The 17,227-nt window shown below is 53.0% G+C and overlaps 1 protein-coding gene across 2 annotated transcripts in view; it reads left to right on the top strand.

Moving 5' to 3' along the window:
- Positions 1-302: 302 nt before the first annotated feature.
- The window catches only part of SFRP1 (secreted frizzled related protein 1), a 39,672-nt gene continuing 22,747 nt past the window's right edge, over positions 303-17,227 (top strand). The window contains exons 1-2 of one of the 2 annotated variants that reach the window (XM_057697250.1): positions 303-1,073; positions 6,055-6,132. In XM_057697250.1, the coding sequence (XP_057553233.1) occupies positions 548-1,073; positions 6,055-6,132 (604 nt within the window). In that variant the 5' untranslated portion in view covers positions 303-547. The remainder of the gene's footprint in view (positions 1,074-6,054; positions 6,133-17,227) is intronic. The other variant, XM_057697251.1, reaches the window with a different exon arrangement.

Here is a 17,227-nt window from a genome sequence, read left to right as displayed (position 1 = left end):
ACTCAAGTTAACTGCAGCGTTAAACATCGTCTTTATCCAGACGCTTCTCTCCATCCCTTCTCCCTTTTTTGTCCCCCTTCTTTTTCTCGTCCCCCCCCCCCACCCCGCCCCGTCTCCCTACCTCTATTTATTTTTTGGTTTTGTTTTTTAAGGGGTGTCGACCTGCGCCGAGTTCTGGGGAGCCGACCCCTCCCGCCCGCGCGCCGATTGGCCGGGGCCGCGGGTGAGTGACGGGCGGGCCCGGAGCGCTCGCGGCGGCCGGCGCTGATTGGCCGGCGCGGCTCGGTGGGCTCGGCCGCGGGAGCGCCGGGCACTCGGGTCCCGCCGCCTCGGGAGCCGGACAGCACTCGGGCCGCGCGCTCGCCTCCCCGCGCGAGCTCCCCAGGGCCGCCCCGCCAGCGCCGGGCCGGAGCGCGCGGCCGCCGAGCCGGGCGCGGGTGCGAACGGCCGCCTTTTGTGCGGCGGGGGGCGCCTGGAAGGGCGCGGCGGGACGCGCGCGGGGAGGCGGCCGAGGACGCCCCGCGTCGCGGGGGCCGGGGCGCAGAGCATGGGCGGCGGGCGCTGGGCCGCGGCGGGCGCGCTGCTGGCGCTGGCCGCCGGGCTCCTGGCCGCGGGCTCGGCCAGCGAGTACGACTACGTGAGCTTCCAGTCGGACATCGGCGCGTACCAGAGCGGGCGCTTCTACACCAAGCCGCCGCAGTGCGTGGACATCCCGGTGGACCTGCGGCTGTGCCACAACGTGGGCTACAAGCGCATGGTGCTGCCCAACCTGCTGGAGCACGAGACCATGGCCGAGGTGAAGCAGCAGGCCAGCAGCTGGGTACCCCTGCTCAACAAGAACTGCCACATCGGCACCCAGGTCTTCCTCTGCTCGCTCTTCGCGCCCGTCTGTCTGGACCGGCCCATCTACCCGTGCCGCTGGCTCTGCGAGGCCGTGCGCGACTCATGCGAGCCCGTCATGCAGTTCTTCGGCTTCTACTGGCCCGAGATGCTCAAGTGCGACAAGTTCCCCGAGGGCGACGTCTGCATCGCCATGACCCCGCCCAACGCCACCGAGGCCTCCAAGCCCCAAGGTGAGGATGGGGGCCCCCCGGGGCTGGCCGCGCTGCGCCCCGGGACTGGGGACCTGTGCTCTCGGCCGTGCCCGACGGCCTTGAGAGCTTCCGGCCGGTCCGAGGTGGTACCCGGAGGGGCGAGCCCCGGCGCGCACCCGCTCCGGGTCCTGGAGCCGCTGTCCCGGGATCCAGTCTCGCTGAAACAAAGCCTTAGAGCTCCGGGTCCCAGGGAGGGAGCCGAGTCTCTACCCGAGTTTTGACCCTCCACAGACGGGATGCCCCGGGGGGAAAAATAACAATCCAAACCCCAAATCTGGGAAGCTCAGAAAGGCCGAGCGAATGCTAAGGTGCAGCTTTGTTTATTTTCTTAGGTTCGAGGAGGGTTTTCTTTTTTCTAAACGCTTTCCTTAGCTATTCATTCAGCCAAGTAGCTCCAAGAGTGATGGAGAGCTGGACGAGAAAAGAAGTTTAGAAACTGCAAGGCTTTCTGTTTCTCTACCCCTTTCAGGTAACAGGTTCGGGAAGCTGGGGATGGGGCTGGGGGGTGGGGATGGAAAGGCTCTACACCCCCATTCTTGCATACCCCCTGCTTCAGTCATTTACACAAATCCTCAGGTAATTAGCAAGATAAAATTGTCATTAGCTCATTGTTCAGCTCTCCTTGGGGAGCGGGGCTCCGCATATTGGAGGCTTTCCTAACAACCCCGGGGACGGGCCGGAGGTTCTGCTCCGAAATCCCTGCCACTTAAAGGGCAGTTTTTGAGGGGGAGGAAAAAACATCCCGGGGAGGCAACGAAACAGAACAAAAGTTAACAAGCAAAAAAAAAAAAAAAAAAACAAAAAAACCAAAACCAAACCCCACAAAACAAACCAACCAACAAAAACAGCTCAGCACTGTGGCCTGACTTTTAGAGGAGTGAATCCAAGCCCCAAATTCATTGGAAGCGGAGTTGTGGCTTAAAGAAGTGGAGGTCTTCAGGGATGGGGAGCCGCACCCCCAGGCGCTGAGCGGGGGGTCCGCATGCCAAGGGCTTTTGAGGTACGGGTTTAGGGTGGGGGGGGGCGCTTGCTCACTCAGCGCATCTCCGAGGGATGCCAAAGGAGAGATGTCCCCCGAGGGGGCGTGCTCCCCAGAGTGAGGGTGGGGTAGTCCGGGGAAAGGGCGCCCCGAACTTTGAACGCCGTTGCTTATTCCAGGGAAGGAGGAGATGGTTCCAGAGTGGCGGGTGTGGGGTGGGCAGGGCAGCCGCCCGCCTGCAGGCGCGAGGACTGGGTCCTGTTGCTCTCCCTTCCTGGGCGTCAGCACAGAGTTCACCTTCGGAGGGGCACAGCCCTTCCAGAACCAGAACCAAGCCGTTACCTGGAGCAGACAAAGCACTTTGTGTTCTATCTGGGTGGACCCCTCTGGATTTTCCTTCTCCCTGTCCTCACCGCCCGCCGGGAGACTAGCCCAGCACTGCTGGGGCTGAGTCCACCCCCAACTGTCCCTTTCTAGTACAGTCAGTGACAGAAACCTTCCGAGGGGAAAGCCCTCCTGACGGGAATGTGTGTGTGTGTGTGTGTGTGTGTGTGTGTCTGTGGGGGTGGGGGGGGGGCGGCTGGTTGGGATGCCTACTTATGAAGGGAGGAGAATCCTCCCAGCTTGATCCCCCCAAAGGCAGGAGTGATGGAATTGGGGGGGGGAAATGACCAAATCCTAGCTGTCTTCTTGGTGCCTTTGACTCCTTGGCTGCTCCCAAAGTCTGCCCTTTGTACCATCTCCTCTCCTCCATCCACCCCAGGAGTGCTCAGTCACCCTCCCGAGACCAGCGGCACACAGGGAACAGCTGTGAAGGGACCAGTCCGGTGTGGGACTTGGGACCCGGTTCTCCCTGCCACGTTTTTGGTGACAGGCTCTGCGGGAGGCACTGCTCCTGCCTAGGACTGCAGCCCCTCTATGCGAGGGAGCCCCTATAGGAGTCCTCTGGGGCCGCATGGCCATTGACTGTCAGCTGAGCCCAGAGGGTGGGAGGGCTCTGTGTGTGTGTGTGTGTGTGTGTGTGTGTGTGTGTGTGTAGGGCAGGTGGAGACAGACCAAACTCCTGGTTCTCATAACCTTATGGCCAGTGGCCCCAGAGTCAGAACTGGTACTTTTGGAGGAGACCAAGTACATGTGCCCCACTTTTATACTTTATTTCTTTTTCTTCTGTAAAATTAAAATGGAATTTTCAAAGCAGCGGCATACCTCTGCGTGCTGCAGGCTGGTTTCTGTTCACGTACTTGGGCAAGTACTATTTGGGGTATGGGGCAGGCCTTTGGGGCCACATGTTATTAACAATAAACTCAATAATGAGAATGTCAAAGGATACTCCTCTGTACCCCCAAAAGGCTGATGTCTAACTGCTTCAGCATCTGTTATGGGAGAGGCAAGGTTTTTTGGGTTTTTTTCTCTTTTGTTTCAGGGAAGTTATTTCCAAATCTTGCACTTGTGTTAGACCCGTACACTTCCAGGCTGATAAATTGTCTTTCCTCCTCCCTGCCAGGTTTTATTGATTCAAGCTCTTCGAACGAACTCATGCTTTTAGTTTTATTTTGTTGTTTTTTAGACATGTTGTGTGTTAAACCAGCCTGGCTGTTTTAGTCACAGATTGCAGAGGCCAGAGTGCCCTCATCCTTCCCAAGAGCCATCTTTAGGGTCCCTTCCCTGTATTGAGGAGCTGGCCAGGGAAGACCTGCTCTGTGTGTGTGTGCGCACACGCGTGCTGTGTGAGAAGTGTGTGCTGTGTGCATGTGTGTGCACTGATTTTTAAAATCCACTTAATCCTGATTCCAGCGTTGGACTTTGCCTCGCCCCACGATTTAAATATTGATGAAACACAGCACCTTTTGGTTTTTGGTTCTTGCACTTTAAACATTATTTTAAATACACCTTGAAACAGCCGTTGAGCTCTGCCTCTCCGATGGATGACTGGGTGCATTTCTCCTGCTTGGGTTGCCTGCAGGCCACCCCCACACCCCCCCAGCACCATGCAGGGACCACAGATGAATGTCACACAACACAGAGCTGCTTCACAGTCGGCTATGAGAAAAGTCAAGGTGGGTGGGGAAAGCCATCAAGCGCACAGAGCTCACCCCCGGCAGCTCCTGCCCCCCGGGAGACGCCGAGGGCCAAATGTGGCTGATAGACTGAGAGCAATGCCCGTGTGGTGTCCAGAGCCCTGGGCCGCCAGTTGGATGGGGGAAATCAGGGTGTCCAGACAAGGTGATGTGAGTGAGCAAACGGGACCCCGTGTCTGTATTCGGATGGTCCTGCCCTGCTGCTTGTTGGGTCAAGATTATATTCATAGAACTCTGCAACGTGATAACTTGCACTTAAAAAAAAATAACCCAAACAAAGCCCCAAAGCACAGTCCACACCCCTGAAGTAGGTACCACGATCCTTCCAATATTGGGGGGTTTCCTTTCCGTTTTTCTCCCCGTGGAAGCAAAAAGCATAATGCAAAATTCCAGGTAAGTTTTTCCCTTTTGTCAGAAACACGGCCTCTGGAATCCGATCTTAAGTTCTGGCTGCAAAGCAAATGTCCAGCATCTGGGCCAAAAGGTAGGCCCCACAGTCTTCTGTGTGGAGTGCGGCTGCAGAGGGAATCGGGATGGTGTGTGGCCCTGGGCACGGAATAAAGGTGGGAGAGGAATCTGTCAGTAAATACTAAGGTGTGTGGTCTCTGCTGGGCCTCACAGGGACCCTGCTTGGAAGTGGGGGCGGTTGTGCATCACCTTCCCCAGCGCCGGGGACCAGCCGTGTCCTGGGGGCAGCACCGGCCCCAGAATGCTGTGCAGCAACCTCCTCATCCCCCGTGGGAGGCTCTGCCTGTTTCTCTGAGCCACAGAGATGCTCGAGGGTGAAGAAGGTGCTGCCAGGGTGGGGGGAGGAGAAGAGCCCTAATAGGAGCGGAGGTCACTCAGCACACGGTCCTCGCTTGGGGCAACTCCCTGTCCCCCTCCCCCCTCCCCAGCCAGCGCGGCTGGGTGTGGCCTCCAGGGCTATGCTGGGGTGGCGGGCCCTTAGAACATGCTCCTGCTTTCCTGCATCACGGATAAAACTCCAAGTTGTCTGATAGATGATGGAGGTGATGGTGGGATGGCGGTGGTGGTGGCAGCGGTGGCGGTGACAAGCCGCCTCCCCTTCTGGCGATTCCACTGGGCTGCGTTCTCCCTGCCCTTTCACGGAGCCCCTTTACCTCCCAGGGGTCCCTCCAGCGTCAGCAGCATTTGGCCGGGAGGATGCCCTGGCCCTGGCCTCCGCGGCCTCCTCGCCTGGACTTAGCCACCTCCAAAGGCCCCTCATGCCTGCCGCCCACACACCTACGCTTCAAAGCACTTCACAGTGTGAAAACGCCCCCAGAGGGTCTGTCCCATGTCCCCCTAGGTCCTTCCATTTGGCAGCAGGGCGGGTGCTGCCCCCAGCCCCCACCCAGCTGCTCCCATAACCCGCCCGACCTGGCAGGAGCTCACTGCAACAGCCCTTCTGGGGAGGGTGTCCAGGGCCCGTGGTTGGAGTTTTGAGTCTGGCTGATTTTCTTTCTTGGCTTTCTGTGGACCCGCTGTCTCGTGGGGAGTTTGGGAGCAGGGAGGGGGCAGGAATCAGAGGGGGTATTTCAAGGAGAGGGGAGAAAGAACAGGAAACAAACAACCGAGGTAGAAGCGTTTGGTTACAAGTCAGCTTTTCCTAGGGACGCATCACACCCCATCAAGCTACCATTCACAGGACCCGCCCCATTCAGCCCCAGATAATGTTGATTTTAGCAGTTGTACCATGTTCAACACCTCTAGTCCCCAGATTTCCGATAAACTGTATGTTATGGTCTCCAGGACTCGTCTTTTCTCTGATTGCCCTTCAGAAATTGTAGAAGGCCTTTAACTCCTTTCAGCCTGGTCCCAGGGCTGCTCTCTGTCCCAGGGGTAGGTCCTCCCTGCCTCCAGCCCCATGTCTCAGTTCCTGTTCTCCCCTTTCTCTTCCTAGGCACGACTGTGTGTCCTCCATGTGACAATGAGCTGAAATCTGAAGCCATAATCGAGCATCTCTGCGCCAGCGAGTTTGGTAAGAAAGCATCCCTGGTCGCCTCTGGGAGGTTGGGCATCCCTGGCTCCTGATCTGTGTCCCTGGTGCAGAGCCTGTTGGAGCATCTTTTCGCAGATGTGTATTCTCTCCCTCCACCCTCCCCAGCTGGCTGCGTTTCTCAGGCAGATGGAAGACTAGATAGGGTGGGGAACCGGCCAGTTTTTATGAAAGTCAAACTTGGCTTCTGCTCTTCTGTGTGTGGGATCTCTGCAGGTTTGCGGGGACCTTCTCTGGGAGGGAGGCGGGCTTAGGGAGAGCTGGTGAGGAGCTGGGGGAAACCTGGCGGCTTGGGCTGGCTTCTCTGCAGGGCTCTTTTTCCATTCACCCCTAGGTGTCAGCACCACTCTGCCGAGGATCTGGGAGGAATAGTCCTTGCTTAGGGCATTGTGGGGGGTGGGGGGGGCGGTGTCCTCAGGTCCTTCCAGGCAAGGAAACTGACAGCCCCATATTTGGGGGATTTCCCTCCCTTCTTCCCAAATCACTCCGGGTTAAAGGGAATTCTGGATGCACATTTGCAGCCCAGGAGAAGGGCTGGATATACCCCCGGGGCTGATCTCAGTGGGCCTTTCAGGGACAGTCGCTGGTAGTCTGCCCTGAAGAAGACCGAGCTTCAGACACCTTGGGAGGCTATCCTCTGGAAAAGCAGACACGAACTGCATCCTTCTGAAGGGCTGACCTCCTCCAGTCTGCCTCTTTTTATATGAATGCTGACTACTGGCTGCGGCCAGGCCCGCTTTGCCAAGGACAGGTTCTCAGCATTCTGGCCATTGTGTCCCCGAGGCTGGATTTCTTACAGAATTCCTCCCAGGGAAAGCGTCATGGTAGGTAACGTGAGTCTTTATGTCCATCTAGGGCTACCTGTTCTGGGTTTTCATTAACCAAGTGTAATAAAGTACATGAGAGGGCCTTGTGCTGGCCAAGTGCCGTGTTGGAGAGCTGCACATGTGTGTGCGCACACACATGTAAGCCAAAGGAAAGGGTACACGTGACAGATGTATTTTCAGGGCATTTATCATTGTGACTGAAGGCGGGAATTGTTTAATTCTGACCCTTTGCTGCGGAGAGCTTCTTGAAAATGCACACGTTTCTCGTGCACTATTTCCACATTACGTATCTACCTGCCTCCTTGGTTCTTGGTGGATGACCTCTGGGACCACCTCATCTCCCAAGCATTCTGCTTCTTGTGTTTGAGTCACATCTTTTGCTCTGACTGCCATTTTAAATGAAACTCAGATAAATTGTAGAGGACACCCGCAGCAGTGTTCGCAAACCGTGATGACCCTCTGTCTGACGGTGGCGGCACTTGCTTCTCGAGGCCACACTCTTGTGCCATCAAGGGGGGCCGAACACTCGGCGAGGCTGCAGGGTCTCTGCGGCTGAGTCTGCGCAGCCCCACTCTGCCCGAGTGACAAGCTTTCCTTCCCAAAGAGGCATGCGGACATCGAGAAAAAGGCCACAAATGAAATCTCTCAGAAGTCCCGATGAGAAGCCTTTTACCACATCGGGGTGGGGGGGCAGGAAGAATCTGCTGGGATGCAGCTATGAGCCCGAAGCATCCTTCCTTGGTGGGGGACAGGGGGAGTGGGTAACACTCAGGGGCTGCTCTTAGATTTCACTGACCCTCTTCCAATAGTGTCAATCACCACACTCGCTTTGAGAAGTCGACTCCCTGACAGTTCAGCAAATCCAGGGAATCGTATTAGAGCCCACTCTAAAAGATAATATATTAGCTGATGTTTTACACTCGGATGACTGACTTCTCCCCGGACTCACAGCGCGGAGGAGGCTGGCAGGCCCAGGAACTCAGATTCAGTGTGTCCAATCATTAACCGATCCACACGTCCAGTCGGTCATTCAGCAGTTCTGGAGTGCAGAGCTCTGTGCTAGATGACGGATCCCCCAATACGGACCTAGAATAGATGAACATTAAATTTAAAAAATGTCTTAACCCCTCCCAGACACAAATCGGTGATTTCCGAGAGAATGGTGGCGTCATATAACTCCCCACCTGGAGGGGGCGCTGTGGGGACTCCAGGCAAAGGCTGTCCAGGCGCCGTGAGGAGGGAATACCTGTGAGGAGGGTATCCCGTCTTCCTGCTCAGATTCTCTGGAACTCACCAACCTGGCTTTGTTGGGGACTTTGTGGCAACTCGTTAAACTAGAGCCGTTCCCTAGACGTGGGCTGAAGAAGCAAACCTTGGGGAAGAATTTGAATGTGAAGGTTGACCTTGTGGTGAAGGGCAAAGGTCTGGAGGGGGCTGGGGTAGCCCACCTGGGGAGAGACATCCTGTCCCCGCTGCGGTGGGTCCCTGCTCGGGGGGCAGGCCACCTGCTCCCTGTGTGCAGGGGCCAAGGATGTATCTTACTTCAGTAACCCGTCAGGGCTTGGGCAATCTGATTAGCAGTTTGGGACTGTGTTCTTTTCCCCAAGAGATTATCTCCTTCTTGAGTTCTCCTGAGTTCTCCAGGTCACCCTATCAAGTCCACTTATTTCACAAATAAGGAAGCTGACGTGCCATGCTGGAGTTCTTTCACTCTCTGTCACTCTGCTTTCCCCACTTAAGAGAAGATGAAGGGCCTGCGGGGCTCAGTCCTGGAGGCATTTATCTCCTGCGCACATGGGTGTGCTGGACACCAGACTTCTTTATCTGGATGCAGGAGAGAGACTTTTATGGTTTTTTTGTGTGTCATGTTCTCATAAAGCAATAAATAGTATTTTTTTTTCTCTCACTCTGCGGGGGCTGAGCTCAGCTCTGCCCTTCTCAGCACCCAGGAGAATGCAGCCTTGTTGGGAAACTTGTCTCCTGGCTCAGCTTATTTCAAGGGAGGGAGGCAGTCAGCCACGCCGATGGGATTCAGTTAGGAGACAAAGAAATGCAGCAAGGCAAGCTGACACACAACAGGGAAGAAAAAGAGTGTTTTACTCCCTCCTCCAGGGATCAAACTTTGCATTAAGCGGCCCTGACATCCCCGGCGGGAAGACATCAGATTGTTGGAAGGCTCTGTGGGAGCCCTTCTGGGTCAGCACGCCCTCGCCCTCTCCTGCCAGCGCGACCTCAGACTCCTGCCGCCTCCGTGGAGCTGGGCCTGCCCGGCCCATTACCGCCTCCCCGGGCGGTGCATTTGTAACTCTCTGGCAGGTCCGCTTGGCCACCGGTTCTCTCCACCCCTGCACCGTATCCCCTCAGTTCAGAGCACATGTTTTCCCCCCAACCGGGAGAAGCCTCAGTAGAAACACCTGTGGGCTGATGCTCAGGAATGCAGCTGGATCAGCCCGGATCAAGCACCAGATGTGTGGCGGCCAAAAGTTAGATGGTGCAAAGTCTCTGCATTCAGCATGGCGGCCGGGCTGCCGGCTGTGCTTCAGTTAGGATGCCTGGCCCCGCTGCCTGTCCCCTCTCTGCTTTTCCTGCTCCACGGACAACAGGGTGCCGCCGTTTTCCCTTCGACAGGTCAATATATTATTTGCAAGCTGCCTCACTCATAATCCCGCTGTTAACAACTCAGCGCCCATAACCGTCTTCAGCTCAGCTTATCCCAGGGATGGGAGGATGTGATTTATAATGGCCACTCTCTCTGGCTTCTGGATCTGTAAACACCCTTTAGCCTTTCTGGTAGAAATGGGCAGAATAGTATACTTCTGCTAAGGCGGTCCAGAGCTTCCTCTTGTACTGGCTTCTTTTTTTTTTTGAGCGTTCTGGTGGCCACTTCTTTTTTATTTATTTATTTATTTATTTATTTATTTATTTATTTATTTAATTGGCTGTGTTGGGTCTTTGTTGCTGCACATGAGCTTTCTCCAGTTGTGGCGAGTGGGGGCTACTCTTCATCATGGTGCAGGGGCTCTAGGCGCGTGGGCCTCAGTAGTTGCGGCACATGGGCTCAATAGCTGTGGCTCTAGAACGCATGCTCAGTAGTTGTGGCGCACGGGCTTAGTTGCTCCGTGGCATGTGGTACCCCCCTAGGGCAGGGATCAAACCCGTGTCCCCTGCATTGGCAGGCGGATTCTTACACACTGCGCCACCTAGGAAGTCCCTGGTGGCCACTTCTTTAGCCCAGTATTTTCTGGCTGTGAGAAAAGATTTCGTGGCCCCCAGAAATTTTCCTTGCCTTCTGGAAGCATGTTTTTTTTTTTCATTTATATGTTTTCCCATAAAGAGTAAAACTGTACATTGCAACACTAAACTGAGTCAAAGAGGAAAGAAAAAAAACTGGCTCTCACTGTTAGCATTTGGGAGTGTTTCCTAGAAGAAACATTCTCCGGGGTTCCTGGACCTTCACTAATTTGTTCTCACTCTACCTCTCTGCTTTCAAGGTGTCTTGGCTGGGCTGCTGTTTGGAGGTGCGACGTTTTACTCTTGAATGTTTGATTTCTTGCAAAAAGGAGGCTCAGCCTTTCCAAACTAAACCTTGGGTTTCCTCCCACAGAGGAGGGGATGTGGCTGCCAGCACAGTAATTGCAACATCTGTAAGCTGCTTGAGAGCAGGATCTGTCTCTGGTACCGTATTTTACCTAATGTAACTTGCCCGTGGATTGCGAGATGCACCGTCCATCACATGTGATACCCCACCCACAGAGCAAACACGCGTCACGTTAAAATGTAAAGAGAATCTGTGTCTCAGCATGAACAAAACAAGGCCTGTGTGTGCTTAACTCCTTCTTCGCACAGTGTCTCATCCGTGGTAGGCATGAAGTAAAAGTTTGTTGGAGGTGTATGTGAATGACAGGGCATGGCGGGGAGAAATTGGCCTGTTTCTTTTTTGAGTGGTTTAATTTTCAGTTTATTTTCTGTTAAAGTAACTACATCCTGGTTTTATGTGGCATCATCTTAAAATTCACAAAGAAGAATAGATACAGGAATTTTTAAATCCAAAAATATTGTAACAGAAAGTACCCATCTGAGTACAAATCCTAGATTTTCTCCAGTGTGCGTGAAATGCCTTTCCTTCATGTTCCGATTGTTACATGGGAACACGTACATTTATATCACAAGATTGGATTGTATTTAAGTGAGAAAAACAATGTAAAATTATTTAATATTAAAATGTTCCCAGATGACAAGAAATTGGGATAATTTAGACTTACATATCAACTTATTGTACAGGTAGACTTTTTTTGACCTAACCATTGTATGTCATCTTTTTGAGCTACTATCCCATTCCACTCGTACTTCTGGACAACTGGTGAATGAACAAAGGGTATTATTCCAGTAGTAGGTGCACCTTGTAGGCAGAAAGTAACAGAGCATTGCTTTTATTTTATTTTCCAGTTTTCTTTCTTTTTTTTTTAAATGAAGTATAGTTGATTTACAGTGTTAACTTCTGCTGTACAGCAAAGTGATTCAGTTATATATATACATTTTTTCATATTCTTTTCCATTATGGTTTATCATAGGATATCGAATACAGTTCTCTGTGCTGTACAGTAGGACCTTGTTGTTATGGATCTTCCTTTTTTGTAAAAGGGGAAACCTCCTTTCCCAATGAGCACGTGCAGCTTGTTTTTTAAGTTCGAGGGAAAGTGCATGCCCTGTTTTGGGTGACTAAGTGTATATGTAAAAAAAAAAAGCCCTAATATCCAGAAATCTAGTTCAGTCGAAGTAAAATTAAATAGACATGGAAGAAGGAAGTGTAAGCCCAGGGTGGAGTTGGCAGGCTGTAAACAACTGGTTTTTATTGTCACTGAAGGTCTCAGAAGTACACAGCCCATCCACAGATCTGGAAATAGTTGGAAGGAGCCGTATGGTGTTCCGCGTTCAGGGAAACACAGGGTCTGAGCTGTAAGTGCCCTGGAAATGCCACTCCCAGCTTGTGGCCTGTGGCCCATTCTGAGTCCTTCGCCCGTGATGGAGGTGGTTTGTTCCGTGCAGAGGCCACTGCTGAACCCCCGAGGACCTTTGAAGCCCTCGAATAGGCTGGGTGGGTTTTGATGGTGATTCCAGGGCCTCCTAGTAGACAGCTGGGGGCCTGGCTGGAGGAATCAGGCCCTGGGCCGTTTGGGCCGAGATCCCACGGGGACCACTCTGCACACTGAAGCTATGTCGAGGAAGCGTTTGGAAAAACTGGGAAAAGAGCCAAATTACCCTCTCTGGTGTGCGCCCTACCTGCGTGTTGAATTCTCTCTTGGCTGTACCTAGCAGGAAGATATTTAGATCAGGCAAATGTCAATAGCAACACTTTTCTTCAGCATATTTGGCCCTAAGGAAGTATACTGAACTGAGACAGGACACAGAAACCCAGGACCCACGGATGGGGTGGCATCCCCAGACCTGAGTTCATTTCTCCTTCTGCCTATACGTACGTCCAGCAGCGCTGGGAAATCTCAGAACGTCTCCAGGCCTCAGTTTCCCTGCAGAATGACAGTAATCCCCAGGAACAGTTTTGGTGAGGAGCAGATGCGCTGGTGTAAGGAACCCAGCCCCGGCCCCCTCACACCCACCGGACTCACTAACTGTTCATCCCGGGGATGTTGTCAATTTGTCAAAGGCGGGGTGGCCCAGCCCTCTGTCCCCGGCAGATGAGGCTTCCCTCCACCAAAAGAGCAGGGGGTGCAGCTCCAGGGCTCTCAGTTGAAACCTCCCCAGGACCGAGTCCTGTTTCCAGCCCTTCCCTGTCTCACATCCTGCCGGAGTCGTTGCTTTCTTTGACCGAGACACGTAGGTGGGGGCACGATGGGTCCAGGACAGGCTGGCACGTGGCTGCTTTCTGTTTCTCAGGGAGTCCAGTCCTGAAGGGGTTATTCCTTGGGACGGCCAGTTGCCAAACCGCGTGGTTTGGGTGTCCTTTGACGCGCCCTGCAACCTGCCACTCCGCGATTCTCCCGGGGAGTGGCCCCGCCTCACTGCCTTGCCCTCCTTTCTAAAAAAAACTTACTGTGATGAAACGTACGTAACATACAACGTACCCGTTTAATCATTTGTAGGTGTGCAGTTGAGTGGCATTCAGCACATTCACCTTGTTGTGCCGCCTTCGGCACCATCCATCGTTGGTTATTTTTCTTCACCCCAAACTGAAACTCTGGACCCAAACTCTAACTCTGCTTCTCCCTCCCCCAAGTTCCCGGAGCCCCCACTCTACTCTCTGAGACTTTGACCATTCCAGGTACCGCGTGTAAGTGGAAGCCTGCACTGTTTGTCCTTTTGTGTCTGGCTTATTTCACTTAGCATCGTGTCCTCCTTATCATTTGATGTGTATATAAACGGTCATGGAGAAGGGGAGCAAGGGAAGGATTTACCCTCAAGTTCACCTCTGTTCCCTGGAGCCTTTCTGGGGGTGGGTGGAGAAGGAGGGGGTAAGGCATGAGCTGAGACAAGGGGGGCTGCTCGCCCCTTTCTTTGGGTGCCGCCTCGCTCCTCCGTACCCGTTTGTCGCTCTTAAGATCTGCTGAGCTGGATGGGACCTCAGAGACCAGCCAGCCCAGGGCTCTCAGCTTACAGATGGAGGAAAATGAGACTCAGATAAAGGCGTGAGTCATCAGATTGCCGGAGGCCACTCTCTGCCTGGCACCCCTTAGCATTTTTGTTCCCAGCAGCTCTTAGCTGGGTAGCCAGTCTGGATTCCACACCCTTCCTCCTTCATGTCCCCTCATGCCCATCACGTTCCCATCCTGCCAGGAATGGAAGCTCTGTAGAAGGGGCACTGGGTGCTCTCAGAGTTTGCTGGGTATAAATGGACTGAGGTCTGTGCCTGACACAGGGAAAGATCTCTGCAATCACTGGTTTCTTTGTGGAGGGGCAGACGGTGCTGTTGAGGAGAAAGAACATAGGCTTCGGGTCAGGCAGACTTGGATGAGGTCTCACCCTTCTCAGCTGAGTGACCACGGGAAGGTCTCTTAACATGGTGGCTGCTCTGGCCACAGCCACTATCATCTCTTATTGGAAAGAATTGTTTCAGGATGGAAATTGTCCTCAGCAGGAGAATTCGAGCATGGATAAAATCAACTGGCTTGGCACAAACTGTTAGGAAGTGGAATGGAATGTCCTGATGAATTTCTGGTTAGTAGAGGATTAAACTGGAGAAACCTTTTACGAAACCCATTGGGGAAAACTTAAAGCCTGATGCAGCTTCAAGGTGCTGAAGTTCACAAAAGCAAAAACAAACCAAAACCCAACCCAAGCAAACAAAAAGCAACCCTATAAATACGAGAAAGTGAGATGGTCCGGGCTTTAGTGAAACGACACTGTAAAGTCACTGTAAAAACTGGACGTCATCGGACAGTGATGACTGCGGAGTGCGTGGAGCTTGGATTGAGTATTTGCTGCTTCCAGGACATGCCCACTGCGCTTTGTTCTTTTGTTCTGGGGCGAGTTTTAGAAATCTTATTCCTAATATGAGTTTTTCTGCTCATAATTCGTTGGCTATAAGAGAAACCTTAGAGTCCTCGGTACTGTCCCCCTTTCTCAAGCACTGTCTCCCGGGCAGTTTTCACTTTTTCCCCAACAGTTGTGATATTTGTGATATGCACGTCCATGAGCCAAAAAAAACAGGCCATATTCAGAAGCAAATGAGCATTTAAATATTGGCAAATTTCTTCCAGTTTTGCAGAAATGAGCCAGAAGTTCCAATCTGTATTTATTTTTCAAAGGAGAGCAAATGGCCAAAGAGATGTCAGGCCCTCGCCCTGCCCCAGCCTGCTTGGAGCAGCCAATTAAACATGCATTAGCTTGGGAAGGCTTCTCAAAGGCCTATAGATTGCACTTGAAATCTTTGTTTAGTCTTTTAGGAACACTGTCACACGGATGATTTATCAAGGAAAGTTGTTTATCTGGCAGTAAAATAAACTCCGGGCCTGTTCAGACGAATATTTCCCTTGAATTTCTACCAGGGTAGAAACACTGGTAACTGGTAGGTTGCAAATTCCGTGTGAAAGCCAGGCGTGTACAGTAAATATTTGAGCTACAGCTTTGCTGTGTCAGAGGCCCGGCCTGTCACCAGCACTGTCACTCCCACTGTGCCCCGGAGGACCTGGCCCTGCAGCTGGGCCGGTGGGGCCGCCAGGCGCAAGGACTGGCAGGGCCCCTGTGTGTCGGAGCCGCCCCTGCCGCCTGGGCCTCTCTGGGCTCGAGTGCCACTTAGTGCTGGCACCGGGGACTTCCTGGTTCCATGGGGGCAAGCCTCAGGCCGGCTTCCCTCCACATCACACCCACAGCCCATCCAGAAGCAGCCAGCTTAGGTTTCTTTGCAAACAGACATTTGTTGAACTAAATTGGCAAGAGGTTGGGGTGTGTTGAATGATTTGAGAGCTGGGGCCGGGGCATGGTGGGTGGGGGGTGCAGAAGTCACCTTGTGGATTCTGCTGAACTTGAAGGATGGGGGCAGACGGCTGAGAGGCTTTGCCGGGTCTCTGGCTCTGCTCCTTGGGGGATGTGAGAGCTCCCTTTGGACATAAAGCGGGGCAGATCCAGCCCCGTGAGGGCGGCACAGGCACGGGTGCCCAGGACCTGTCTGAGGGAGGGAGGGAGTGAACGGATGAAGGTGATGATGGAATGAGAGGAAACCGAGCCGTCTAGGTCTTTCCGAGGGAGATACTGCAGCTGCTGTTTACAGTGGCTTTGCAGGGAGGGGCTACTGGGTTATAAGCTGCTTGTTCTCAGACAGCCCCAGAGTCAGGAGCTTCTGGGTGACCCTGGCCTTGGTCGGGGTCCTCATGGAAGGCTGAGTTGGAAGGTGTTCGTGGGTACCACCTGTGACGTAAGCCCCATCCTGGGTCCTGCGCATCCTGATTTCCTAGGTGAGGCAGGGAGGGGAAGCAAGGACCTGAGACGAGATGGCGCTCGTGTCACGTGAGGGCTTTGGGGTTGAGTCTTAAGAGTAAACGGTTGGAGGGGCTGTGGGGGTGTGAGGCCCGGCCGTTCTGACAGCTCTTCAGGGATTGATGTGTGGGTAATGGGTGCTTAGTGGCTTGCCTGTGGATATTTAGGGGAATAAGGGAGTATTTCTTTAGGGCAGGAATTAAGGGAAATCATTTACAACGGATTCTGAAAGGATGTTTGTGAGTTGGAAAGAGATGCCAAAATAGTACTTTGGCAGCAGGAAAGAATTGGGAGCCGGCTTCCCTAAACGATGTTCTGTCTCATTCAGGCAGGATTACCAGGGGGATTTTTTCTGTCGTGTTTTCTCTAGCCCTTCCATCAGTGTTTTCCCCGGCGACATTTCCTTCTGGGGAGTCCCTCAGACGTGTTCTCTGCTCTTTGTGAGGAGTTCACACCGATGTGTCTTCCACCGCAAATTCAGCCGGCTACTGGAGATAGCTTTAGGACTGAAGGAGGTCCCCATGTCAGTGGCTGTGGCTGCAGAGCTAGAAATGGGGCCTGGAATAAGCACATGAAACCCTTCAAGCTCCACTGGGGCCTCTCAGACCGGGGTCTGTCTGCAGCAGGGACAGCCCGTGTCCCTTCCTGTGGTCTCAGCTCCTGATTGGGTCCTCAGCAGATCTAAGGACCTGGAGGATGAGGCAGGCCGGGGCCAGGCTGGTCTGTCCCTGTTCTCTTGCTTTAGTGCCAGGTTCCAACTCTCAGGCCTGTAAGAGGGCAGGGTCTCCCGTGGGGGCTGGACACGTCCAGGGTGGTTCCCTAGAGGGGATGAAGATTAATGGAGAAGGTCAACAAAGGCATCCTGGTGTCAGGTGATGAGGGCTGGGAAAGGAGTTAAGACTCAAAACAGAGAGTACCTAGAAAAATTGTTTAAAATTTATTTTATTGACGTATAGTTGAATTACAATGTTGGGTTAATTTCTACTGTACAGCAAAGTGATTCAGTTTTACGTACAAATATATATATATACACACACTCATTCTTTTTCATATTCTTTTCCATTATGGTTCATCACAGGATATTGAATATAGTTCCCTGTGCTGTACAGTAGGACCTTGTTGTTTATCCATTTTCTATACAATAGTTTGCATCTTCTAACCCCAAATTCCCAGTTCATCTCTCCCCCACGCCCCCTTCCCCTTAGCAACCACAAGTCTGTTCTCTATGTCCATGAGTCTGTTTCGTGGATAAGTTCATTTGTGTCATATTTTAGATCCCACATATAAGTGATATCATACGGTATCAAATAGCATTTCTTAAA

Source organism: Hippopotamus amphibius, chromosome 10, assembly GCF_030028045.1.
Source record: "Hippopotamus amphibius kiboko isolate mHipAmp2 chromosome 10, mHipAmp2.hap2, whole genome shotgun sequence".
NCBI classification, from domain to species: Eukaryota; Metazoa; Chordata; class Mammalia; order Artiodactyla; family Hippopotamidae; genus Hippopotamus; species Hippopotamus amphibius.
Note: the sequence above shows the minus strand (reverse complement) of the source record. Positions and strands in the feature narration are given on the sequence as shown.